This window comes from Lemur catta, chromosome 19 (genome assembly GCF_020740605.2).
Source record: "Lemur catta isolate mLemCat1 chromosome 19, mLemCat1.pri, whole genome shotgun sequence".
In the NCBI taxonomy this organism is placed as follows: domain Eukaryota; kingdom Metazoa; phylum Chordata; class Mammalia; order Primates; family Lemuridae; genus Lemur; species Lemur catta.
Genome location: NC_059146.1, coordinates 25488180 through 25516170, shown reverse-complemented (window position 1 = coordinate 25516170; position 27991 = coordinate 25488180). Strand labels below are relative to the sequence as shown.

General features: G+C 52.8%; 1 protein-coding gene across 1 annotated transcript; it reads right to left on the bottom strand.

Moving 5' to 3' along the window:
* PRKD2 (protein kinase D2) lies at positions 1–26221 on the bottom strand. Its single transcript, XM_045531343.1, has 18 exons — positions 25270–26221; positions 23056–23194; positions 19488–19619; positions 17252–17406; positions 16930–17152; positions 15307–15384; positions 15077–15230; positions 13998–14115; positions 13433–13510; positions 11528–11786; positions 9928–9980; positions 9742–9814; positions 9070–9176; positions 8294–8455; positions 5187–5285; positions 4009–4276; positions 681–766; positions 1–431 (listed from the first exon to the last, which is right to left on the bottom strand). Exons 1-18 carry the CDS (start codon positions 25507–25509, stop codon positions 219–221), a joined length of 2637 nt encoding a protein of 878 aa, XP_045387299.1. The 5' UTR covers positions 25510–26221; the 3' UTR covers positions 1–218.
* Between the last annotated feature and the right edge of the window lie 1770 nt (positions 26222–27991).

Here is a 27991-nt window from a genome sequence, read left to right as displayed (position 1 = left end):
TGCGGTGTGGTCAGAGACCGAGGCCACGAGGCCAGAGATGAGTCTGTTTTAATTGTTGGGGAGATAGGGAGGGGCCTTTGGAAATAACTCTCCGTTCCCCTACCCCCTGTGTGTGTCCCATCCAGTTCGGGCAGGAAGCCGCTTCCCCTAACAGTTCATTGCCGGGATGGTGTGAAGAGCCGCAGTCGAGGGTGGCAGCCGGATGAGGACACAGGGCCTCAGAGGACACTGATGCGCTCGGCCAGCCCCTGCATGTCGTGGTCCTGCGTGGGGAACGCCGCACCGATCTCCCTGTCTGCGGGCAGCGCGGACCCGGGTAGCGGTTGCTCTGCCACGAACTGGTCCCAGCGCGCGTCGTCACTCTCGTGCGTGATGTACCGCTCGCCCATCTTCCCCTCCAGCTCTCGGAGGTCCAGCCAGGTTTGGTACTCCTGGGCCGGGAGAACCGGGGTTAGCTTTAGCACAGAGCAGCGCTTGGATGCTCTCTGCCCTGCCAGTGGGAGGCGGGTACCGAAGACAGTGAAGCCACACCTGCCCAGCCAATAGGAGGCCCAGCCGCATTCCAGATCCAAGGAAAACGTAGGTACCTACATCCTTCATTATCTTCCTGGCCAATAAGTGATCTAGTTCCACCCCTTCCTCCACCCCAGCCAATGGGTCAGCCCCGCCCCCTGCATCACCTGTAACCAGGAGTGGCTGAGAGACTTGTCCACGCTGTAGCGTTTGCGCATCTTCACCTGCAGCAGGTTGTTAATGAGGTCGATGGCTGCGCAGGAAGGAAAAAGACAGTTCAAGCTCTGGGCATGAGGGGTCGCTCCTCCTCCAACAGGCCCCCTCAGCCCACCTGCCTGCCATCTACACTAGCCCTGGTGGGTCAGAAGCTTCACCTGCGCCAATCACTCACCCACCCATTTCCTCATTAAATTACAAATTTGTCTCCTGCCTGCATGCTTGCACACTCGCTCCTCCTCCTCACCAGTTCTGGACCCCAGTTTCCCTGTTCTTATGTCACCTTCATAATTTTTGCCATACACAGGTACATAAAGATACACTTGTGCTATTCTTCATTTTATATATATATATATATATATATATTCATTTATTTATTTTGAGACAGAGTCTCACTTTGTTGCCCGGGCTAGAGTGAGTGCCGTGGCATCAGCCTAGCTCACAGCAACCTCAAACTCCTGGGCTCAAGCGACCCTCCTGCCTCAGCCTCCCGAGTAGCTGGGACTACGGGTATGTGCCACCATGCTCGGCTAATTTTTTTTTCTATATATATTTTAGTTGGCCAGATAATTTCTTTCTATTTTTAGTAGAGACGGGGTCTCACTCTTGCTCAGGCAGGTCTCGAACTCCTGACCTCGAGCGACCCACCCGCCTCAGCCTCCCAGAGTGCTAGGATTACAGGCGTGAGCCACCACGCCCAGCCTCTTCATTTAATATTTTTATTTAAACCAATTCATTTATCCAAGATCTGTTAAGTGAACAACGCAAGTCGAAGAACAGCGTGACTAGTATACTGCTATCTGTGTCAAAAGGGTAAATAAAAGAATATATGTTCACATATTTCTTGCATATGTATAAAATCTCTCTTGAGGGTGAAGGGAGACTTGTAATTACTAGTCATCACCTTTGGGAAGAACAGCGGGCCAAGGAATGAGACAATTTTCACTTGTAGACCCTTCTGTATATTTAAAAATGTGAACCATGTGAGTATTTAACTTATGTGGAAAAAAAGATAAAATTTCATTTATCAATTCATTTTTTAAGGTGAAAATACATGTATCTATTGATTCTTATTTTTTAAAGGGAAAATACATGCATTTAAAATGGAAACTTTACATCACTCTGGCCGATGGAAATCCTACGATCACTTGGAGTATCCGCAAAAGGAAAATGAAAATACAGATGACCTCTGACTTATGAGGGTTTGACTTAATGATTTTTCAGCTTCATGAGGGTGTAAAAGCAGCACACATTCAGTAGAGACCATATTTCAGGTACCCACACAACCATTCTGGTTTACACTTTCAGAACAGTATTCAATAAGTTAAATGAGATATTCAAGACTTTATTATAAAATAAGGTTTGTGTTAGGTGATTTTTATCAACTGTAGACTAACAGAAGTGTTCTGAGCATGTTTCAGGTAGGCTGGGCTAAACTAGGATGTCGGGCAGGTTAGGTGCATTACATGCATTTTCAACCTACAATTTTTTTTTTTTTTTTTTTTTTTGAGACAGAGTCTCACTTTTTTGCCCAGGCTAGAATGAGTGCCGTGGCGTCAGCCTAGCTCACAGCAACCTCAGACTCCTCAGCTTAAGCGATCCTCCTGCCTCAGCCTCCCGAGTAGCTGGGACTACAGGCATGTGCCACTATGCCCGGTTAATTTTTTTTCTATATAGATTTTTAGTTGGCCATATAATTTCTTTCTATTTTTAGTAGAGACGGGGTCTCGCTCAGGCTGGTCTTGAACTCCTGACCTCGAGCAATCCACCCGCCTCGACCTCCCAGAGTGCTAGGATTACAGGCGTGAGCCACCACGCCTGGCCTTCAACCTACAATATTTTTAACTTATGACGATTTATCAGGACCTAACCCCACCATTAAATCAAGGTCAAGGAGCGTCTGTAAAACAATGTTATCAGATGGTAGCCAGTCACTGCTGCCGGCAGAACCCTTCTTTGCTAAGACGACAGGAGCAAGCGCCAAGCTTTAAGGCAAGCCAGCACCCCCCGAGGACAAGGACAGGCCATGTGCACACAGACACCCTGCCCCAGTCAACACTCACAGGCTCCTCACACAGGTCCCGCCACACTCAAAATTCACTCTTGCACACTCAGTGCACCTGTACCGAGGGACTTCTCAGTGGGTCCCCAAAGGCAATCCTGGGGATCCGAGATATGACTGCAGGACTCAAGTCACCCCACATCCTCGCCACTTAGTGCTCCTCTCTCTCAGGCCCAGCACCAAGACCTTTTTGGCGTCACTCTCCACAATGCCAACTCCGTGAGGCCACACCCCCCAGAGAGCACCCTCCCCGATTCTGCACAGACAACTCAAGGGGCTCCTCCCCACACAATCCCTGCCCAACTCATCACCGTGTTCCCACAGCCTAGGACGGTCAGTGCCAGGCACACAGCTGGCACCCAACACGCACGTGCTGAATAAGCGGTTAGAAATCAATGATTACCTCCTTAACCTCCCTCCCACACCCTGTCTTCCTGAGCTCGCTGGCTCCAGCACCTGCCTCTGGCCTTTGCCCTCTAAACGTCCCCCTCCCCCGGCCTCAAAGCTGCAGGCCTCTGGACTTAACTTTCGCAGGCCAATCCCCAAGGCCGCAGGTTCAAGTCACCAGGCCCAGTGCCACTCCCAAGCCACGAGGCCGCAGCCCCTGGCTTCAGACATCCCAACCTCTGCTTCAGTCCTGACTCCTCCCTTCCCCTTCTCCTACCCGCCATCTGCTCTGTTTCCAGGCCTCAGGGTCTGCCCTTTTCCTGGACCTCTTCAGAAACCCTTAACAGCAATGTCCCTAGACTGGTCCCCTCCTAGACTGGTCCCCTCCGCCACTGGACCCGCTCCCAGGCTCCAGGCCCATCTCCACCTTAGTCACACCCAGCAGAGTAACCAAGCCCCTGTTCCTGAGCCCTGCCCCCTGGCACCTCCACTTTTGCAGGGTTAACCCTTTCAGGGACATAACCCCAAAAGCCCTAGATCTCAACCAACGCCTTGAGAGGATGTGCCTCTTCTCCTGGCCACCCCAGCCCTTTGGCGTCCTCAGGTCCAGTCCCTTTCCGGGTCTCACTCAGCCCCTGAGGCTCCAAGTGTCTGTCTTGGCGCTTTGTTTCCAGCCCTGAGTCCCTGAGTCCCAGTCCACTGTTTATAGGACCGCCCCTCCTGCAGCCCTGCCCAATCGCTGGCCTCTGCCCCAGGTGCCAGGCTCAGGGCCCACCCCTTTTCGGCCCCGCCCCTGGCCACCCACCTACAGGTCAGCGAGCCCCACGCACCTCCAGTGGAGATTTGGCTCCAGGGACTGGCAGGGTACATGAAGGCAGCGTTCTGGATCTGGTCGTTGATGTCCTCGTCCTCGTTGAAGGGGAACGTGCCGCTGAGGCTGACATACATGATCACGCCCACGGACCACATGTCCAGCGAGCGGTTGTAGCCCTGGTTGAGCAGCACCTCGGGCGCCAGGTAGGCCGGCGTGCCCACCACCGAGCGGCGGAACGACTTCTCGCCGATGATGCGCGCGAAGCCGAAGTCACACAGCTTCACCTGCAGTGGGGGTGGGGAGGGCGGAGGGTCTCAGCGCCTGATGAAGCCGCCCCTCGCACCCCATCTCCCTACTGCCCGCCCCTGGTGCTCCAGAGAAAACTGAATGTTGTTTCCAATCCAGGTTCCTGGGCTCATTAGCTCAGAGACTTCCCTTCTCTGTGCCTCAGTTTCCTCATCTATACGAGGAGGAGGAGCGTAATAGCACCTATCTCAAAGTGGGTTAAGAGCAGCGTCCAGCACAGAATGGGCCTCGGTGGTCTCAGGCCAGGGACCTAACTTCTCCTGGCCTCGGTTTTGTCATCTATACCGGGATGTTAACAGGAGCCTCCTCTCAAGCTTTTCTGGGGATTAAATGGGCCTGGGGGTGAAGTGCTGCCCACGGCATCCGGCAGACAATAACGTATGCACCTCCCTCTCCCTCCTTGTTAATATTAATAACGTCTAAGGTCGGCCGGGCGCGGTGGCTCACACCTGTAATCCTAGCACTCTGGGAGGCTGAGGCTGGAGGATCGCTTGAGCTCAGGAGTTTGAGGCCAGCCTGAGCAAGAGCGAGACCCCGTTTCTACCAAAAACAGAAAAATTACCCAGGTGTGGAGGTGCACACCTGTAGTCCCAGCTACTCGGGAGGCTGAGGCAGGAGGATTGCTTGAGCCCAGGAGTTTGAGGTTGCTGTGAGCTAGGCTGACGCCGCGGCACTCTAGCCCGGGCAACAGAGTGAGACTCTGTCTCGGAAAAGAAAACGAAAAACATATAGGCTCAGCTGCTGACAGCCAAGATGACAATGGTTTAACTGCAAAAGCAGCTCAGAGGTGTTGGGGACCAAGTTTCCTGCTGTCCCTCTGGGGTGTTGCTGGGCCCCTACTTATTTGAACCATCGGACTTCCCAAAATCAAAAGGGGACATAATTGACCTGAGGAAACGGGTCGGCCGATGCCAGCAACACGTTTTCTGGTTTCAGGTCACAGTGGACGATGTTCTTGAAGTGAAGGTGCCTCAAAGCCACCAGGATCTGAGGGAAGGAGAGGGGGCCCGTGAGAAAGGCAGACAGGCATTGCCCAGACTCCACGCTCAGCAGCCACCCCCGAAACCCACCCACTTCTTTCTCTGCACCCCTCAAGGTGCCCCCTCAGGGTCAGGGGAGGTATGCCAGTACCCCAGATCCGTTTACACCTGACAGATAAGAGCTGGATGAAGAATTCTAGAAAGGCTGGGCTAGACCAGAGGGATCAGGAAGATCCTAAGACCGGCTGCACATGGTGAACTCCTGAATGCTATAAATAGAACAGGTGCTTTCCAGAAGTTTCTACTGACTGGGCGCGGTGGCTCACGCCTGTAATCCTAGCACTCTGGGAGGCCGAGGCGGGAGGATCGCTCGAAGTCAGGAGTTCGAGACCAGCCTGAGCAAGAGTGAGACCCCCGTCTCTACTAAAAAAAATAGAAATTATCTGGCCAACTAAAAATATATACAGAAAAAATTAGCTGGGCATGGTGGTGCATGCCTGTAGTCCCAGCTACTCGGGAGGCTGAGGCAGGAGGATTGCTTGAGTCTAGGAGTTGGAGGTTGCTGTGAGCTAGGCTGACGCCACGGCACTCATTCTAGCCTGGGCAACAAAGTAAGACTCTGTCTCAAAAAAAAAAAAAAAATAGGGTTCTACTGTGTGATTCAATGAAAACAATGTTTTTTACCATCCTTTAAAAAGAAACTTGATTCTGTGTGACCCAAAGTAGCAAACACACAGGAAACAGAGTCATTAATGTCAGACTGTAATCATAATCTATGTCTCAGAATTTAAATATCTGTTTAAATACCTGTTTTCACCAGGTGGGTGACTCCCTAGTGAGGAAATACTATTGAAAAGCCGCTGCTACAGTGCAACCTCCTCTTTCTACAGACTGGGGCGCCGAGATAGAAAGATGCATTTGTATATGTCATCTCCAGATTTCCTGTTAATTGGTTTGTTTTTCTCCCAGTTCATGGGGTGAACAAAGAGGGGAGATTGGACGCTAGATCAATCCAGGTTCCAATCTTGGCCAGACAGCTACTCAGCCATGTGACCTTGGGTGAAACACTGTACCTCCGTGACCCTCGGTTTCCTCATCTATACACTGGGGCGTTATAATGATACCTACCTTAAAGGGTGGTGGTGAGGCCTAAATAAGTTCATGAGGGAAAGGGCTTAGCACAGGACTTGGGGTGGGGCAGGCAAGAGCCCAGAAAGCAGAAATCTGCAGGGGGAGAGAGAGACAGAAAGAAGACAGAGCAGGTGAAAAGAAAGGAAGAGATGGAAGATCAGAAAGAGAAACTGCCTTGGTTGCTGAAAGCAGTCAGTTCCCTTCCCTGTCTAAAGTCTGGAGGAGGCTGCCTCAGTGGGTTTCTGTCCCCACCCCACAAGCCAGCCTGCCAAACACAGGCACATGGCTTGAGAGACAGACAGCGCTGGCCTGGGATAAAGGAAACACAGCACAGGGGACTTTGCAACCAACAGAGATGTCCTCGAATCAGTCCTTTCTAGGAAGGATGTGAAACCCGGAAACCACAAAAAAGAACATTTAACATTGTAAAAGTTAAAACTCTGTGGCAAATAAAAGCCAAAAACAAAATGAAGAGGCAAACAAATACTGGGGTGAAAGAAATGAACAACGTAATGGTGGAGGATCTTATGCCCTTCATATGCAAAGAGTTCTTACTATTCAATAAGAAAAAGACTGAATAATCCAACCAAAAAATGGGCAAAAGATACATAAAGCACAGTCCAATAAATGTGGAAATGTGCTCACCCTCACCCATAATTTTTAAACTGACAAAGCCACAGTAGGTATAATTTTTCTACCTATAAGATGGGCAAGTGTTTTTGTCCAGTGTTGATAAGGAGAGAGAAAATAGGAACCCTCATACTCTGTTGGCGAGAGTAAAGATTGAAAGGGATTTTAGAAAATAACTGGACAGCATCTTTTTAAAAATTTAAAGCACATTTCCCTGGACGTGGGAGTCTGCTATTTGAAACATGTTCTACTGAGATTCTCCCAGCAGAGCCCAAGTATGTTTACAGACAGGTGATCACAGGATGGTGTTTATCATGGTGGAAAAGTTAAAACCGCCTACATGTTCAGTGACTGGGGAATTTGGTGATATGCATCATGTGACACAATTCAACTACTGTTACCATGAAAATGTTTCAGGGGCAGAACATGCAGCATATATGTGATGTGAAACCAATTCAAACGTGCACGCATGCACACACACACACACCAAAAATCTGACTATAACACAAATGATTAGTCGTTTGACATCACTAGTTAAAAGCACACATTTTACGTTCAAATCCCACGAGCTGTGTGACCCTGGACAAGTGACTTGACATCTCTGAGCGTCAGTTTCTTTAACTATAAAAGTGGAATGATGACAGCACCTATCGCAAAGGTTACTATGAAGTTTAAATGAGTTAAAAGAATTCCTCAATAAATGGTAGTGACCACGTTATTTATCCTTATTGGTTTCCCCTGTCCCAGCCCTGCCCACCTGGGTGATCACTGGCTAGGGCTGGGGCTATCTTGCTCACCACTGTGTCCCCAACACTGCCTGGCATGGGACTGAGCACAGAGCAGGGGCTCAGGGAGTGTCTGTTGAACAATTTTAATGAACAGATGAATGAATGAAACAGAAAGAGAGAGAGAGAGCCACTTCCGCCTTTCTTCTAGATGAGTAAAGTCTGGCCCAGGAAGCCTGACTCATCATTACTATTTTTCTACAGCAATAATGGCTATCATTATTACTACTACTCTATTATTTTTCTATTATCATTATTATCTTTTTTATCATTATTATTACTATTCTTATTATTTTTGTAATTATTGTCACTCTTGCTTTTTTCTATTAACATCACAGTTAGTATGACTTCTCTGTGTTTTCTGTCATCTGCTGTCACGGCTCCCGCCAGCATGCGCCTGGCCTCGCAGGCACGCAGGGCCCCGTGCAGATGCCGGAGGGAGGCCGGGGAGGGAGGGACACGGGCGCACCTGGGTGATGAGGAACTTGGTGAGGCGCTCGGGCAGCCGGCCCTTCTCACTGGAGAGGATCATCTCCAACATGTCCCCGTGCAGCTTCTCCATCACCACGAACACCTTCTCAGGGGTCTCGAACATGCACTCCAGGTTCACGATCCCGGGGTGCTGCAGACTCTGGGGGTGGTGGGGAAGATGGGTCAGGGCCCAGGTCACCCACAAACTCAGATCCCAGAGTGTCAGCCATGGGAGCAGGTGATTATGTCCCTGGGGTGACACTGGGGCAGGGAAGGGAGAGCCCCACAGGCCAAGACAGAACAACCAACAACCCCACCCCCACCCCACCCACAGGTGCCCAGAAAGAGCATGACATCATGAAATTCAGGTGAAGGCCCAGGGTTGGATGAGGGAGGGAAGGAAGCTTGGAGAAATAGGAATAGCTCCACACCTGATCTCATCCCTCCCTTGCTCAAGATCCTTCTAAGACCCCCCAGTTCCCCCAGGAGAAAGTACACAGAGTCTGGCTCCATCCTCCCCCTGGTCTCCCCGCCTACTGCCTCTTCCTAGAAGACCCCATGCTCCCTCTCTCATTTCCAGGTCTTTGCACAAGTTGCTTCCTCTGCTCAGAACACCTTCTCCCCTCTTTCTGTGTCAACAAGCATGTGCCCTCCTCCAGGAAGCCTTCCCTGACCACCCCCAGACTGGGTCAGCTGTCCCCTGAAAAGAAGAAGCAGGCAGGGAAGGCCCTTCCTGGGCCGTGGCAGAGCTGGGCCACAGACTCTGGTGGTCACCTGCAGAATGGCCACTTCGTTCCGGAGCTGGCTCTCCTGCTTGGTGGGAAAGCGCAGTTTGTCAATGACCTTTACTGCCACGTCTCGGCCTGTCTTCCGGTGCTTTCCTGGGCAGGGGGTTGGAGAGGTCATGGGTGAGACCTCCTGGTCCTGGCAAGAGGGGCCCCACCTCTGCTGCCCCACTTCTACCATGAGACACAGTCAGAATTGGACAAAGGTGATGGAAGGCCACCAAGGTGGCTCTGAGGGGTTCCCAGGAGATATGTGAGAAGCGGTGGGGTGGGGTAAGAGGAACACCCTGGTTTAACAAGATTTCAAATGAGGGGAATCAATAACATGGGAAACTAATAGATTTATAACCAATCAGAATCTAGGATCTAGTACTGTGGCCAGAGTGCAGAATTTACCCTCTCTATCCAATCAGAACCTAGGATCTAGCCCTGCAGCCAATCGGAGTGCAGAATTTATCCTCCCTATTAATAACAAGAGGAGTCCATTGGTTTTTCCCAGTGAGAAAAGGAAAATCTGCAACCACCTGCACCCAAGATCTAGCTTTTTAAGCCAATCAAAACAGGAAGTAAGCATGCAGCCAATCAGAAAGGAAGGCTTGGAGCCAGAGGGGCTTCACCCAGCCCCAGGGCCCTCTCCGGCCTAGCTCTGACACCTCCTTACCTCCATAGACCACTCCAAACTGCCCCGACCCCAGCACTTCATCTGGAAAGATCTGGTAGACAGTGGCGATGTCCTGCAGGGTGGAGGGAGGAAGGGTCAGGGGTGCAAGCAGAGGTGAGGGGCCAGGAGGCAAGAGGGCTGGGGCCGTTGTGTGTGGGGGGCAGCAGGTGTGGGTAGGAGGCTCACCACATTCTCCTGGATCTGACTGTTGGACACAGAGATGCTCAGAGAAGCTTGTCCTGGGGAGAAGGGAGAGACAGAGGTGAGGGGTCCCCAGGCTCCGGATCATCTCTGCCCACGCCTCCAAAGGTGGCCTCGGGCGCCAGGCAACCCAGGCTCAAATCCATTATTTGATACAATGTGTAACTTCAGGGTAGTGATTTGTCCACCATGAACCTTGGTTTTCTTACCCAGAAAATGGGAATAAAAGGACCTCCCTCATAGGGCCGCTGGGAGGAGAAAATGAGATGCCTTGGGGGGGCTCAAAGAGTGACGTCACAAATGAATTTTGCTGAGTATTTTACCCCACAATCTCAGCACCAAGGGAGGCAACGCTGATCCCATTTTAGAGAGAAGGAAACGGAGTCTTGGAGCGGAAGTCCAAACCGTCTCCTGCATCTTCCCCAATCTTGTCCCCCAACCAGAGCCAGACCTTTCTGAAGTCCTGATCCTTCTGCCATTTGAATGTTCATCTCTCCTCCACCTCCCCACAGCCCCATCTAGGCCCCTGCGTGCCCTTCCCCTCTGGGTTCTCACTCCCCAGCCTCTCCCAGGTCTCCTTGCCCCAATCCTGCCCCCTCATATTCACCCTCCATAGGGAAGCCACAGGGATCTTTCCGAAGCACAAACCTGACCCTGTCCCTCTCCTGCTCACAACCCTGCCATGGCTCCCCAGTTCCCTGAAGAGGACGCCTAAGCCCCTTAAATGGCCTAAAAGGCACGATCTGGACCCTCATCTACCTCTGACTTCGACCCCTACCATGCTATTCCCGACACTGGCCTCCTTGCAGGGCCCTCAATACAGCCAGCTGTCTCCTATCTCCCCACCTTTTGCACATGCTGTTCCCTCTGCCAGGAATACCCTCTCGCTCATTCTAGTTTTAGCTAAATCCTCATGCTTCAGTCTCAGCTCAAACGTCACTCCTGGCACTATGTCATGTCACTGCAGCACATGTTTGTGCAGGTTGACATTTCTGTCACCTACCCTGGATTATGAGCTCCAGAGCACGGGGACCTGCCATTCCATCTGCTTGAAATGATTTCTCATTTGGTTTCCTCATCTTACCCCTCCCCAGCCTCCAGGTCTCAGTTCAGATGTCACCTCCTACAGAAAGCCCTCCTGGACACTCAGATTGGGTCAGGCACCCCCCCTGGGCTCCTCTAGCTCCCTGGCTGCCCTGTCCCAACCCTGCCCACCCTGGGTTGTCACTGTCCAGGGATGGGTATTGTGCCCCACTGCACTGTGGGCCCCATGAGGGCAGGTCCCGGGCTGTGTTGGTCACTACTGCATCCCTAGCACTGTCCAGCACAGGCCAGGCACAGAGGAGGCACTCAGTAAATGGATGAGGAGCCACCTGGGACAAGGCTCAGAGAGGGGATATGCCATGCCCAAGGCCACACAGCAGGCCAGGGGCTTAACAGAAATTTGAACCCGTGTCTGATGAGTTCAGAAGCCACATTCTCAACTCCACCATTGCCTACCTTCCTCCTGGCTCCTCCCTTTCCCCAGATCCTGCCCAGGCCCTTCTAGAGCCACCCTCTTATGGACCGGCGGTAGGGGACTTACTGTGTGGCGCATGGCCTGGGGCGCTGGGTGCATCCTGGAGGATGACGGGCATCAGGGCCTGGCGGATGGCTGTCTCCCAGCCCCGGGCGGCCTCAGCCCCCTGCCCACTCGGCCCACCTGGGGCCCCACCAGGTGTCTCTCCTACGAAGTAGGTGGCATTGGCAGTGACAATCTCAAAGCAGTGTGGGTTGGTGCCTGGCGGCACAAGGCTGAAGTTCTGGGCGGACTCCACAGTGAGGATTTCTGACAGCGGAATTTCCTGGCAGAATAGGGAACCAGTGAGGGTGGGGACGCCAGGCAGACCCTGGGGCTCCCCGGCTTACTCAGAGGGGCATACAGGATCCAGTGCCAATGGGGACGGGCCTGGTTTGCATGGAGTGGGCAGGGAAGGCCTCCTGGCAGAAGTGATGTTGAAGCAGAGATGGAAAGGTCAGAAGAGGCTGGGAGTGCAGGGAACGGCATGCACGAAGGCCCTGAGGAAAGGCTTGTGCTCTAAGGACATGCCACATCCCCATCACATGGGATGGTGCCTGGCACACAGTAGGTGCCTAATAAATGTCTGATGAGTAAATGAAGGAAATGAGTCCACACAGGGCCTCACAGGCCACAAGGAGGAGCCTGGGCTTTGTCCAAGGGCCCTAGGGAGCCACTGAAGAGTTCTGAGCTGGGCAAGGCTGGAGGGAGTGTTCTCTGGCTGTGCACAGAGGGCAGATAGAATAGGATGAGATCGAGATGGGGACCAGGAAGGAGGCTGAGGGGACCCGGGCAGGAGAGAAGGCACAGGGAACATGGGGTGGGAAATGTGCTGAAAGACAGAGGAAGTGGCTGGGCGCAGTGGCTCACGCCTGTCATCCTAGCACTCTGGGAGGCTGAGGCAGGAGGATTGCTTAAGCTCAGGAGTTTGAGACCAGCCTGAGCAAGAGCAAGACCTTGTCTCTACTAAAAATAGAAAAATTAGCCGGGCATGGTGGTGCATGCCTGTAGTCCCAGCTACTCGGGAGGCTGAGGCAGTAGGATCGCTTGAGCCCAGGAATTTGAGGTTGCTGTGGGCTAGGCTAATGCCACAGCACTCTAGCCTGAGCAACAGAGCGAAACTCTGTCCCAAAAAAAAAGACGAAGGATGGGAAGGAGGGAGGAAAGAAAGACTGACTTAGGTAGCCACTAAAACCAGGCGATGAGACAGACACAGGAGGTAGGGATGGCATTTTAGACAGCATGGCCTGGGCAAGGCAAAAAGTTGAGAAGGACTCAGCCACGGGAAAATCCAAGGAAGACACTCCAGGGCAGGTGACAGGAGGGAGTCTGGATTTTATCCTAAGAGCCATGGGAGCCATTGGAGGGTTTTGATGGTTTTAATAAAGACTTCCCTGGCTGCTATGTGGGAAAAAAAACTGTGGTTGCAAGGGCAGAGGCAGGGACCCAGCAATGAGATTGCTGCAACCATCTAGGTAGGGGACAGTGGCTGGAACACAGTGCCAGGATAGGGGGTGGGTGATGAATATACACACATAATTCAACAAATTAATTATAAAGGAATAGTGATAACAGGCTTATAATTACTGGGAGCTTAACACGTGCCATGCCTCAAGCTAACTGCTTTAGTGGATTAGCTCTGAATTCTCACAACAGCCCTGAGGCGAGCACTATTATCCAAGGCATTTTGCAGGTAAGAGAGGCAAGGCACAGAGAGGGGCAGGAACTGACCCTGGGTCCCCCAGCTGGAAAGCGGTGGGGGCCAGAAATCAAATGCGTGGCATTTATCCACGGGTTGGAAGCAGAGAAACTGCGGGTGGGGAGAGAGTGTGAATTGCAGGATTTGGCTGGAGTAAGTGGGGGTAGGAGGACGAGTGGGTAAGGATGTGGGCAAAGAGAGAAGGCCGGGGGCGCTGGAGGGGGAAGGCCCACCTTGTAATATCTGTTGGTCGTGTTGTTCTGGAAGAGTGTGATGCACTTGCAGTCCAGGCGCCAATAGTGCCGCTTCCTCTGGAGAGATGTTTGAGAGGGTGAGGCTGACCCCCGGGCTATGCTGTCCTGGCGCTCCACGGGGCTCCTGGTGCCTGGAGCGCCCTGTTCAGGGCCCGTTTCTCCCAGCCAAGCTCCGCCCCCAACCTAACTCTAGCACCGCCCCTGCGTGGCCCCACCCCGCCCCTGACCTTGCCTTTAGCCCCGCCTCTTTTCTAACACCAGCCCCGCCCCCAACCTAATTCTAGCACCGCCCCCGCGTGACCCCACCCCGCCCCTGACCTTGCTCTTAGCCCCGCCTCTTCTCTAACTCCTGCCCCGCCCCTCCTCCCACCCTTATAACCCAACACCTCTAATTTGACCTCTGCCTCCAGCATGGCCCCGCCCACCCCAACTCCAGCCCCGCCCCCCCAGTCCCCTCCTACTCAAAATATCCCCCTCCCTCTTCTAACTAGCTCTAGCTGCGCTGCCCCCGGCCCCGCCCCGGCCCTCGCCCTGGCCCACTCACCAGCGTGTCCTTATTGCTGTAATGAACCACCCAACCCTCGCGCAGGGTAGTGCTGGATTTCCGTGTCGTGTGACGCACTGACTGCACCACCCTCATTAGGGGGATGTACCCCAGGGAGCTGCGGGGGACGGGGAGGGGGGGTTAGAGGAAGGGGTAAGAAGTCACAAGCAGAAAATGACCGTACTGCCTGGGGCCGCAGGGGGCATCTCTGGGCAGCCAGGGAGTTGGGTTGTTTTGTTGAGTTTTTTTGCCACTTCCCCCCCACCTCCCCCCGACTTCCCACAGTGAGGAAGGGGACAAGGGACTCTTTTTTTTTTTTTTTTTTTTTCTTGGAGACAGGGTCTTACTCTGTTACCCAGGCTGGAGTGCAGGGGTGAGATCATAGCTCACTGTAACCTCCAACTCCTGGGCTCCAGTGATCCTCCCCACTCAGCCTCCTGAATAGCTGGGACTACAGGCGTACACCACCATGCCTGGCTAATTTTTATTATTATTATTATTATTTTTGATAAGTAGTGATAAAATATAACACTTATTTAACACTTGTGTACCTGGCAGTGTTTTAGGTACTGTATTAATTCATATAATCTTCACAACAACCCTATAAAGCAGGCGCTACTTTATCCCCATTTTACTGATGTGGAAACTGAGTCCCAGAGAGGTTAGTCTCTTGACTAAGGCAGCACCCTGGTTCCAGAGTCCATGCTCTTACTCCTTATACTGACAGGCTGCAACAGAGACTTTCTGGAAGGACCCATAAGAAACTGATCCCAGTGGCTTCCTCCAGGGGGAAGAGTGGGGCAGCTGGGAAACAGGAAGGGTTTCATTTCACTAAGCATCTTTTGAATCACTGTATTACCAGCCCCCCAGAAATACAAGTTAAAATATACTTCTATTAAAACTTAAAAAAAATACATCAGGAAAAAAGTTCAAGTTTTGGCGCTTTAAAAGGTTTGCCTCAGGAACTGGGAAAATTTGCAAATATAAGGTGCTGTCAGCCCATTGTAGAGATGAGGAAGTTGAGGTTTGCTGCAGGGAAAGGGGCTTCTCTGGGCCCTCTGGGAGTATCTCATGGGTACCTTTGGGCCTTGCCTCCTTCACCTTCCTCCTCCTCACTGGCATGGAGGACATTCTCTGAGTGGGAGCCTGGGATGACACCGGAGTCATCTGACTCATCCATGAGGGCACTCTTGTCAGCCTCGCTGAAATCGGTGGCCTCCTCCATTGGCACATCTGCAGGGACAGGGGCATCAGAGGGGCCTCTACGCAGTCCTGCCCTGCCCCTTTCCTCTGAGGTCCCCCCCCTTACCTCCATTGATGAGAGCCTCCCCCAGGCAGTCGTTAGGGACTCGGGTGGCGCAGCGTTTGTGACAGTTAAACTTGCAGTCTGGTAGGAGGACAGGGAACGAGGGGGAAAGGAGGTTACCTGTAAGGGTTGAACCTTGACCCCTAACCCTCAGGCTCAAAAGAGTCTGCTTTTGCTGTCTGGGTCAGAAAATTAGGCTGCCCCTTCCCTGGTCATTTTTCCCCTTTGAGCCATGGTTTCCTCATCTATGGGGACACGAGATTAAATAGGAATACTTTGGGCTACATTCAAGATACCTATGACTTTAAGGTTCTAACACTGTAAGTTTCCATTAACGTAGACTCCAAAATCTAGAATGTAATGGGTTCTAGCATTCTGTGACTCTAGACTCTAGACTCTAGGGCTGGAGTCCTTAGCCTTTGGCACTATTAACATTTTGGGCTGGATAATTCCTTGTTGTAGGGGACTGTTCTGTGCATTGTAGGATGTTTAGCAGCATCCCTGACCTCCACCCACTAGATGCCAGTAGCACCCATCCAATGTGACAAATAAAAAAAAAAGTGTCTCCAACCATTGTCAAACATCCCATGGGGCAAAACTGCCCCTGGTTGAGAACCGTTGCTCTAGAGTTTGATGACTTCAAGGTTCTAGGACACTAGATATCAAAAATTCTAGAGTTTGCTGAAAATCTATTTTTTCAAGATTCCATGATTCTAGATTTCTAAGGCTCCAGAGTTTGATGTTCAAATTTCTAGAACTCTATACATCAGTGATTCTACAGGTCTATGATTCTAGACTTCTAAGACTCTTTAATGTCCAAGGTTTTAGGATTTCATATGTCTAAACTCAAAAAATTGACAATTCTAGACTTCTATGCCTCTGGAATCTGATGACCTTCCAAGGTTCTACGATCCTATATATCTAAGATCATAGGATTTGATATCTCTATGGTTCTTTAGCTCTAGATTCTAAAATTCTAGAATTTGATTGTTCAAAGTTCTGAGAGTCTAGATTTACAAGATTCTAGGACTCGATAGTTCTAAGATTACATCATTCTAGACTACTAAGACTCTCAAATTTGATGCTTTTAGACTTCTGGTATTCTCAAATCCTATGGTTCCAAAATTCAAATGTTTGGTAGTTCTAAGATTATTAAGATTATGACCTAAAGTTCCTTGGTTATTTTAGCTGAACTCTATGATTCCAGAATCCCCCCCCCCCCCACCGGCTGCTTCAGGTTAATATGATTCCAGAATTCTTTTTTTTTTTCAAACTTCTTTTTTCCACCCCATCTCCCCATCGATTCCAGAATTCTTGAATCCTGTTTCTATGGTTCTCTGATTCTAGAATTCTCAGGCTCTACAGTTTTAGAACTCAATGTTAAGTGCCTTATGAACCTAGATTTCTAAGGTAGTAGGATTCCAAGGTTCTAAAGACTGAAGTTCTAAGATTTCAGAATTCCAAAGTTTCCAGAGTGCCAGGATTCAGGAAACTCCCCTTCTGTGGCCCTGTGCTCCTAAGGATCAGAACACCTGTGCTGAGATTCCTGTGTCCCACCACAAGGCCAGATTAGGGGGAGGGAGAGGTTCTGACCCCGTGTGTCCTCCCAGTCGGGGCCCCACGAACCTTTGCACTGCAGGCCCTGCCGGAAGAGGCCCTTGAGGAGTTTCTTGCAAGCCTGGCAAACGGTGGGCCGTGTGTAGCTGTGGATGAGGAAGGTGTGGGGCACCTTGACCTTGGAGAGCAGCATCTTGTCCAGCTCTATGGGGCGGCCTGTGTAGGATGAGACAGAAGAGGAGGAGGAGGACGACGGGGGGCGGCGAGGCAGGAGTTCGGTGGTGCTACGGCTCTGAAAGCGACAGCGGGAGGGAAACATCAGTACGTTGTCCCCATGCCTGGGCCCTGTCACCCCCCAGCCACCAACCCGCCCCACTCGCCAGCCCCTCACCAGCTCGTCAGCCGTACAGGGCAGGGACTCGGAGGTGCCAAGGCGCACCGAATGGCCGCTGGCCAGAGACGTGGATGACAGGCGCCGCTTTCGGGCCCCACTGCAGTTGTTGGGGATGCTGAAGGCGCAGCGCTTGTGGTAGTTCAGCCCGCAGCCTGCGGGGGGCACCAGAGAGTCAGAGACAAAGCCTCCGCCCCTACTAGGCTTGTCACCCCTTCTTGGCTTGTCACCCCTTCTTGAGAATCTCTAACCTCTCCACCTAACCTCCCACTCAGCCCTGTCCCCTTAGCCCCCTAACCCAATCCCCTCCAAAAGGCACTACTCCCCTTAAAAGCACCAACCCCAGGCTCCGCCCCTGCCTAGAGCTCCACCCCTAGTTCCAGCTTGTAGCCCCGCCTCCACCCCAGGTCGGCCCACTCCAACAAGGGACACCTCAAAGGGCACCCCCAAGGCTCCACTCCAGCCCCACGCCTCTAAGGTCAGCACCTCCCTAGAATCTTCTCCCAGACTACTGTCTGCTTCTAGCCCTGCCCCTCCCTTTTCTGAGGCCCCCTCAGTAACCCCTCCCCCCATAGCCCCAACTTCCGGAGAGAAGCCCCCCTCTCCCCAGCAACCCCCCCAAAATTCACCATCACCTCCTCCAGGTCTGTTCACTCCCCCATCCGGCCCCCCTTTCTCTTTTCTGTAGATCTGGAATGTAGGAGATCCCTTAGGGCGCCTCTCAGTAGTGTGATTAAAGTCAGTGGAAAACTGCAAAAACCCAGTTCAGGCAGAACTGCTAATGGCCCAACCCTTTGGGAATGAAAGACTAGGTCACCCCACCAGTTGCAGAAATGAGGGCTGTAATAGCTGTATTTCTTTCTTATTTTGTTATGAATATGTGCGTTATACAAAATATGTTTTTCTTCCTTCTTTTATCCTCTAATCATCTAACACAAGATATATTAATAATAGTTAACTTTATATAATGGTGGTATTTAAGTTACAGGATATCAAAGGAGAGTGAGTATCACTCATTCCTTCTATAAAAGGAAGGGACAGCAGAGATCACTGTCTCTCCGTGTGCCATGTGAGCAAACACTGAGATGGTGGCCCTCTGCAAGCCAAGAAGACAGGCCTCATCAGAAAGTTCCAAACCCAGCTGGAACTTTGATTTAAACTTTGGTTTAAGCCACCCAGCCTGTGGTATTCCGTTATGGCAACCCTGACAAACTAAGACAGGTGCTAGGTTATGTGTCCACTCGGCTAGGCTAGCGTCCACAGTTATGCAAACACGAATCAAGGTGTCGCTGTGAAGGTATCTTAGATGTGCTTAAAGGACACAATCAACTGACTATAAGTGAGGGAGATTATCCTGGTTTATCTGGATGGGCCTAGTTCAATCAGTTGAAAGGTTTAAAGAGCAGAACGGGAACTTTGCAGATGAAGAAATTTCACCCGTGGATAGCCGCTCCAGCTTGTGCCTGAGAGTTCGAGCCCTGAGGATTCTGGAGTTGTCTAGCCAAGCCCCACAATCCTGTAGGCCAATTCCTTGCAAGAAATCTCTCTCTCTCTCTCTCTCTCTTTTTTTTTTTTATTGAGACAAAGTCTCTCTCTGTTGCCCAGGCTAGAGTGCCGTGGCATCAGCTTAGCTCACAGCAACCTCCAACTCCTGGGCTCCAGCAATCCTCCTGCCTCAGCCTCCCGAGTAGCTGGGACTATAGGCACACACTACCACGCCAGGCTAACTTTTTCTATTTTTAGCCGCCCAGCTAATTGTTTCTATCTTTAGTAGAGACAGGGTCTCACTCTTGCTCAGGCTGGTCTCAAACTCCTGAGCTCAAGTGATCCTCCCGCCTCGGCCTCCCAGAGTGCTAGGATTACAGGCGTGAGCCACCGCGCCCGGCCTAGAAGTATCTTAATGTATGCCTCCTACTGTTTTCTCTGCTTGATCTCTGACTGATACCGGCCCCGCCCTCTTCTCCAGCCACGTGTCCTATCCCCCAAGCTCTGTCCCTGGGCCCCTACTTCTCCCTCCCAGCCCACCACCTAGGCTCCGCCCCCAGATCTCAGCCCCACCCCTTCTCTCCCCACCTCAGCCTCTGGACCCTTACCCCTCCCTCCCGGCATTACTTCCTAGGCCTCGCCCCCAACTCTGAGCCCCGCCCCGTCTCCCCAAACTCCGTCCCTCCACCCTAGGCTCCGCCCCAGAGCTGAGCCCGGCCCAGGCCCCGCCCCCAGCCCCATTGGCTCTCACCATCGCATTTGAGCCCTTGGCGCACGAGGCCAAAGAGCATCTCCCCGCAGTGGTCGCAGAAAGCAGGCGCTCGATAGGAGTGCACCGTGAGGGAGTGCGGGCGGATCTGGAAGTCCTCGAATGTGGCCGAGGCTGCAGGCAGCAGGGAAAAGCAGACGCTTGAGCAGGGGTGGGTCGAAGCCCTTCCAGCCCCCTATGTTCCCAGGTTTCTCATAGTCCTCCCAGCAGCAAGGTTTGATCTTTCCTTTCTTCATTCATTCACTGACATACTACTTTGCCTGGGTTCAAAACCCAGGTCCGCCTCTGGACAAAACACCTATATGCTTGTGCCAGGGGGGTGGCGTGGAGTGGAAAATAGGGAGTGTTTAATGCTTCAGGGTTTTTTTTTTTGAGACAGAGTCTCACTCTGTTGCCCGGGCTAGAGTGAGTGCCGTGGCGTCAGCCTAGCTCACAGCAACCTCAAACTCCTGGGCTCAAGCGATCCTCCTGCCTCAGCCTCTTGAGTAGCTGGGACTACAGGCATGCACCACCCAGGAAGTCTTAAAAATTTTTTGTAGAAATTGGGTCTCACTGTGTTGCCCAGGCTGGTCTCAAACTCCTGGCCTCAAGCGATCCTCCCACCTCAATCTCCCAAAGTACTGGGATTACAGGTGTTGAGCCACCATGCCCAGCCCTTATAGATTCTCTTTTAAGTGTTAAATGAATGAATTTATGGAAACCTCTTACAACGGTGCCCAGCACATAGAAAGTGCTCAATAAATGTCAGCTATTATTTTAAAACAGTTTCATGTTTGGACTAAGTCTCATTAATTCTTCCCCCCAAATTTTCAGTCTAACATTAAGCTATTTTTCTTAATATTATGCAACAGAAAGGGGACACTGTTCTATGTGCCAGGCACTATTTATGCACTCAGGATGAAGCTGTGAACAAGAAAGATTTACACTCTGCTCTCAGGGAGCTGACATTCTTTTGGGGAGACAAGAAAGATAAACATGTCAATAACTAAGGAAATTTCAGACAATGTTAAATGCTCTGAAGACAATAAATAGGGGTGTGGGCGGGTTAGCTTTCCAGGCAGAGAGAACAGTAGTGCAGGCCGGACTCGGTGGCTCACGCCTGTAATCCCAGCACCCTGGGAGGCCGAGTCAGGAGGATCGCTCGAGGTCAGGAGTTCGAGACCAGCCTGAGCAAGAGCAAGACCCCGTCTCTACTAAAAATAGAAAGAAATTATATGGACAACTAAAAATATATATAGAAAAAATTAGCTGGGCATGGTGGCACATGCCTGTAGTCCCAGCTACTTGGGAGGCTGAAGCAGAAGGATTGCTTAAGCCCAGGAGTTTGAACAGTAGTGCAAAGGCCTTGAAGTGGGAAGGCGCTTGGTGTGTTCAAGGGACAGAGGGCAGATATGCATGGCTGGCACAGAAAGTAAGGACACTGTTGAGATAAATTCCAGGAACCAGCAGAGGCCAAATCACACATGACCTTGAGCCCAAGTGGGAAGGAGCTTGGTGTGTTCAAGGGCCAGAGGGCAGGCATGCATGGGTGGAATCAGGTACTGAGATAAATTCATGGAACTACGAGAGGCCGGGTCACAGATGGCCTTGAGGCCAGGCTGAGGAGTTTGCAGTTCATTTCAAGTGTACTGGGGAGCCATGGGAGGATTCTGAGCAGTAGAGTGTCATGATCTGACTTATATGCTACTGAAATAGTCAAGGCAGGATGTGGTGGGGCCTTGGATCAGTGTGGGTGATAAGAAGTAGATTCAAGGCTGGGTGCGGTGGCTCACACCTGTAATCCTAGCACTCTGGGATGCCGAGGCAGGTGGATTGCTCAAGGTCAGGAGTTCGAGGCCAGCCTGAGCAAGAGTGAGACCCCGTCTCTACTAAAAATAGAAAGAAATTATCTGGCCAACTAAAAATATATATAGAAAAAATTAGCTGGGCATGGTGGTGCATGCCTGTAATTCCAGCTACTCAGGAGGCTGAGGCAGAAGGATCACTTAAGCCCAGGTTGCTGTGAGCTAAGCTGATACCACGGCACTCACTCTAGCCCGGGCAACAAAGCGAGACTCTGTCTCAAAAAAAAAAAAAAAGAAGTAGATTCAAGACGTATGTTAAACATAGGGCCAGTTGGTTTGCTGATGGATCAAGTGAGTGGGCGAGAGAAAAAAGAGTCGAGGATGCCCCTTCACCAACATGAAGACTGCAGGAAGAGCAGGTTTACAAGCAGGAAATCAAGAGTTCTGTTTTGGACAGGCCATATCTGAGATGCCTGTTAGATGTCAAATAAAACTGTCTGGAAGACAGTGACATAAACAAGACTCAGGTTTAGGGGAGAGATGGGAATGAAGACAAAAATTCAAGAGGGGCAGCTTGTAAGAGCATATTTAAAGCCTGAATGAGGTCACCAAAGGTGTAAAACCAAGCCTCTAGCTGTCATTCAGTCATTCAACAAATTTTACTGAGCACTGCAGCGTATGCAAGAGAGGCAGGGGTACGGCCATGAACACCATGAACAGGGCAAATGCCCCACCCTCAGGAGGAACCCAGGTGCTCACAGCTTACCTATTTCTAAAATGGGAAGGGCAAGTGGGTGGGCTAGATTCTGGCTGTACGTAGGATAATCACTTGTAAAAATACTGATGCCCAGGTCTCATCTCACCTTTTGAGATTCTGATTTTATTTGGCATTTCAGTGGGAGGAGGCATCAGAACATTTTTGACTTTATATTAAAGTATAACATGTGTCCAGAAAAGGGCATAAGAGTGCACAGCTCAGTGAATTTTCAAAGTGTGCAAACTGTCACTAGCGTGAAAGTTAAACCAGTACCAAAAAAGGCCCCTGTGGCCTCACTCAGCCTCCATCTTCCCCGAAGGCACCCACTCTCCTGACCTGTAACGCCTTAGGGTAATTGATCTATCTTTGTGCTTTATAAGTGGAAACAGACAGCATGTGGTCTGGTGGTGTCTAGCTTCTCTCTCAGTGTTACGTCTGTGAGACGCACCCATATTGCTGCGTGTGGTTCATGCTCAGTGTTGTGTGAATTCCACAACGTGAAGGCAGCACAATACATTTATCCATTCTGGAGCGGTAGGTGGCAGAAGCTCCCGATTCTAATTTGCAGCTCAGGACAAGAACCACCGGCCTTGGGCTTTAAGAAAGAGGGTTCTGGCCGGGCATGGTGGTTCACGCCGGTAATCCTAGCACTTTGGGAGACCAGGCGGGAGGATCGCTGGAGGCCAGGAGTTGGAGACCAACCTGGGCACTAGTGAGACCCTGTCTACAAAAAATTTAAAAAATTAGCGGGGCGGCGTGGTGAGCGCCTGTAGTCACAGCTACTCAGGAGGCTGAGGCGGGAAGATCGCTCAAGCCTGGGAGTTGGAGGCTGCAGCGAGCTATGACACCACTGTACTCCAGCCTGGGCAACAGACTGAGACCTGGTCTCAAAAAAGAAAAAAAAGAAAAACAAAGGACAGTTCTGAGCCCAATTTCCCCTCCACTCCCCTCCTCCAGATGCCCAGCCCCCGTCCAAGGCTCCGCCCCTAAGCCAGCCGCCATCTCTCACCCGACAGCACCACCTCCACCAGGTCGCCCTCCTGGATATCTCCGGCCGAGCGCACCAGCTGCAGGAGGTTGGCCGATGTGGGGTCATGTTTGAAGAGGAGGATCTTGTCGTAAAGGCCGTAGAAGCCACACTCAGGGAACTAGGGGGTGGGAGAGGGAGGTGGCGACGGAAAAGCTCAGAGCTGCCTTCAGCAGCGGACTGGCACCCTCCCAGGACAGGGCCGGCTGTTTCCCCCGGAAACGCAGAGACCCCGCAGCCCCTCGCTTCCTGTCTGACCCCTCCCGACCCCAGCTCGAGCTGGACAGGATGCCAGGGCCCCAGGTGTGCAGGGAGGGAGCGCCAGCGCGAGTTTGGTGGCTGGACTGGCGAGCTGGGGTGGGAGGGAGTGCGGCTCCGGGAACGTGGACCCCTCTATTTTTCCGGAGTCTGGGGGTGGGAGGATGCTGAGTGAACACCCCCTCCCCTATCAGCCACCACCCTGCTTCTGCCCCAGCTTCCTTCCTGGATCTATTGTTGTCACAGTTACCTGGCAGGAGGCCCAGCACTGGGGCGGGGCGAGCTGAAAGGAGGGGATTTGGGGACTCCTGGGAACGGGGGTGGGGGGAGCTAGAGCAAGATGGCTGGAAATAGGGAGGGTGCCCCCCACCCAAAGCTCAAAGAACCCAGGTGTCCAGGTCGCCAGCTTGGGATGGGGGGGCAGGAAATGAAACCTGGTAGAACAGAAAGTGAAACTGCCCAGGTGGGGCCTCGGAAGGAAGGAAAGGGGCCCTAACACACCTGGACCAGGAGGACAGAAAAATAAAACGGGTGAGGCCTGAGGGGGCCAAGCTAGAGATTTGAGCATTGGACAAAAAATTTCACCCAGTGGACTATCTGCAACCCCACCCCCAGCCTCCCATGGAGCAGACTGAGATGGGGGTGGGAGCTCGGCCTGCTAGATTTGGGCGTTCATGGGCAAAGCTCTGTTTCCGCGGCTGACACAGGGTCCACAGGAGACCAGGACTGCCTTGGCCCTGACCACCTGGGACATCTTTCTCTAAGCTTCAGTTTCCTTGTCTGTAAAATCGGGGAGTTGGCCCCATGTTTCTCTGAAGCCCAAAGGATTCATTTCCAGCATTCTGAGAAGATACTGGAATTTGGCTATTTTTCGATTCCAACATGCTCGCATTATAGAATTATACATTCCAGGTTCCCACATATTACCATTTTATATTTTAGGATTTTGATAACCTAGATTAGCAATAATCTAATATTTTAATGTTATAGGAGTCTGACAAACTACGATTCTGATATTTGAATGTCTTAGCATTAAAGGATTTCAACAACCCAGCATTCCAAAATTCAAACATTTTAACATTCTAGGATTCCAACAACCTAGGTATCTAATATTCCAACATTTTAACGTTTTAGTATTTCGACAACCTAGGAATCTAATATTTGAACACTTTAATATCAGGGGAATTCAGTGACCTGAGATGTATATTCCAACTATTTATGATTCTGGTATTCTAACAGTTTTACAGTCTGGTACCCCAACAACATGGAAGCCCCACTATTCTAACTTTTAGCATTCTGGGATTCAGGCATCAAGTTCTACCTGTTCCCTCTTGTCATGACTCGCAGACTCCACCCAGGGGACCCTGGTGTCCAAAACTAAGGCTAGGGTGGGGGCACTGTGATTAGGAGAGGGAACAGAGTCCCCAGGGCCTCTGGAGGTGCAGAAAGGGTACCTGCCCACCCCTCCACACACCTCTCAGGCCGGAGGGAGGGCAGCACTCTGAAACCTCACTTGCCCCTGGTACCTATACCGACACGTGTCACCAGATCGCCATGGCCAGCCTGGGTTCAGTTTCTACTGTTTCCACCAAATGGGAGGCCCCGATGGGCATGAATGAGGAGATGCCCCCACATCTGCCCCCACCTGCCCCTTCCTCCCTGCTCTACACCTGGCCCGCCCCTCCCTTCCTCCCTGCCAGCTGCAGAAAACAACATGCAGGGACAGGCAATTTGGGGAGGCCTCTGGGGCACCCCACCCCTGCCCAGTCTTCTTTAAATGGGTCGTGGGGTGAGGCGGCAATTGGGGGCCAGTGCCCCCATCTGTCAGTCACCTAATGCTCATATCCCCTCCCTCCCTTTCCCCCACGCCAGGCCTCTGCCAGCGACCTCCTCCTCAGACCGCTGCACGAGCTGGATGGGGGAGCCTCGCGCCCTCACCTTCTGGTCCACGATGGAACACGCCAGCTGCTTCACATGGGCCAGCTCCGAGGCGGCGGGCAACAGCACGAACTCTCGGGTAAGCCCGATCTGGATGTGGAAGGAGACCCCGGTGCCCGGGGCCGGGATCTGGGGCAGCAGCGGTGGTGGCGACTGCAGCTCCAAGCCGCCGGGGGGCGGAGGAGACCCCAGCCCGGGAGATCCGGGGAGCCCCGCGGGATAGGAGGGGGCGGCGGCCATGGGGGGAGGCCCCGGACCGGCCGCCCGGCGCCCACCCGGGATCCGGCTGGGGGAACCCGGGTCCTAGATCCGAGGGATCTTGTGAGCTGGTGCTAAGAGCGCGGGGCCCAGAGACGGGAAATCTGTTAGGTTGAGGGGACCTGAGGATGGCAGGGTCCCGGGAAATTAGAGAAAAGGACGCCTGGAATCCAGGGATCACAGAAGATAAAAAAGGAACAAAGGAGTGGTTCGGGGGACCCAGCGATTAAGAGATTCTAAGAAACCAGAGAGGAAAATCTAGTAGGTCGGGGTCCAGGGATCAGGAGAGCCTGCGATCCAAAAGGACCTTTGCAGAGAGGGGGGTTGAGAAGGGAGCAGGGGGGATCCGCGGATCCGTGGCTCTAAGAAGAGGGTTCCACTAAGAAGGCGGCCCGAGGGAGTCCCAGACCTGGGGAGTGGAAACCAGGAGTCTCGGGGTCAGGGGGCGAGCGGACCCCAGGGATCCGACCGGCGCGGGGATGGGCAGAGGGGTCCGGAGGGCCGGGGTGGGAAGGAGGGAATCTCACGGGTCGCGGAAGTTGGAGAAAAGTTCGGTCGGGAGCCGCGGGGAAGACGGCGTTACCGGCGGCGGGGTAGGGGATGGGGGCAAGGGAGGGTCGCCGGGCGCCGGTGGCCCTTTTTCCCCCTCCAAAGTTTAAGTCCGCGGCGGCAGCGCAGGAGGAAGTGTCCGGAGCGACGGCGCAGTCGGCCAATCGGCGCGGGCCTCGGTGACGTCAGAGAGGGGCGGGGCCTGCCTGGGGGCCGGGGGCGGAAGGGGGGGGCGGAAGGGGAGGGCGGGCCCGGCGCCTCCAGTTGGGGGCTGGAGCCCCTCTGCCCGACGCCGGGGCCCGGAATGGGGTGGGAGTTGGAGGGCTGGCGGGCAGGACTGGTTCCCCCCCCTCAACACACGCGAGTCTGGGAAGTTAACTTTGCTCTGAGCTGAGCCGGGAGGGGCGAGCCACCCTCACCCCCCCACCCCAGGTCGCGGGGACCCGGCTAGGAGGCGACTGGCCCTTTAAGGAGGGGAGCCTTCTAGGCTGGCCGGCATCCGGCGCCCCCCGCGGGGAAAGGATGGGAAATAGGGTGTCGGGTCTCGGCCAGGTACCGCTCTCTGAGCTCGGCCTCTCTCTTCTCAAAGCGTCGCCTGTAACCCCAAACGCGCCCGCACACTCACCCCCGCACGCTCACCCGCAGCTCAGTCGACAGGTGGGAAGACCAGGGCTCCAGATGGGCAGGGGCGCCTCGCATCAGGTCTGTCTCCAGGGACCTGGGGCAAGGTGCGTGGGGCTAACTGGAGGGCAGGTGCGAAGGGTCAGTGCCCCCTGCCCTCAGGATGGTGCCTGGGAGGGAGGACAACACACCCACACCACTTCACAACTGATGAACTGATAAGCTCCTGGGGACATGTGCGTGTGTCTTTCTGTGCGACTTCAGGTGAGTGACTTCCCCTCTGTGAGCCTCAGTCTCTCCATCTGTTAGATGGGACTGTAATAGGACTGAGTCCAGAGGGGACTGTGGGATGGAGGTGGTATGCAGGTGCCTCGGGCACAGCAAAAATTCAGTCAATGGTGGCTGTCGCTAACAACTTGCAGAGATAAAGGTGGGGGGACCTCAAGCACTCGGGCATTCATGGGTGGGCATGTCCATTCAGTCAGTCACCCAGAAAATATCTGTCGAAACCCACTGTTGCCCCTTTGGGGGCAATCAGACTTGATTTCTCCTCCCTGGCTAATAATCAAATGGTGGCCACCGTTTAGTACACACATAGGACGCTGAAGCCTCAGAGGAGCAAAGTGACTTGTCCAAGATCACCAAGTGAAGTTGCCCCACCCACCTCCTTCACCGACAGGTCACAGCCTAGGTTTGAGCCCCAAAGACATCCTCGAGATGGGCCACCAGGACTGGCTGGGGGTGGGAGCTGCCGGCAGAGCCCCCCCTTCCTGGTACAGGGCCAAGGAGGGTGGCTGAGGTCCATACAGTATGGCTCTGTCACCACATCCGGGGGCTAGGGCTGGGGAAGGAAGTCTGAGGCTGGAAGGAAAACCAAACCACCTGGGGAACTGCACAGAGCCCAGGATGACAGGGGAACAAGGCCACGTGGAGCAGACCTCTGCACCCGTTTTCCAGAGGGGCAGATGACTATCACAGTGAAATGCTAAATGTCCCGAGCCTGCGCTTCACAGGCCTCAACCCAGGAGGTGGGCACGAGTGTCGAGTGTCCTGTTCTGGAGGTGCTGGGACTTGCCCGAGGACACCAGCCGGTAGGCGGTGAAGGCCTCATAGCAAAGGGAGGTGGGATTGGATGAAAAATCTTGACGACCTGCTGGAGACGACCTGCCAGAGACCTAGAGCAACCCCTGTCCCATGTTCTGTACCATGTGGCCGGTAATGGTCCCTCCTGTCAAGGCTGTGAGGACCCAGTGAAATGACATGCAGAGGGCTCAGCACAGCAAACATCAGGCCA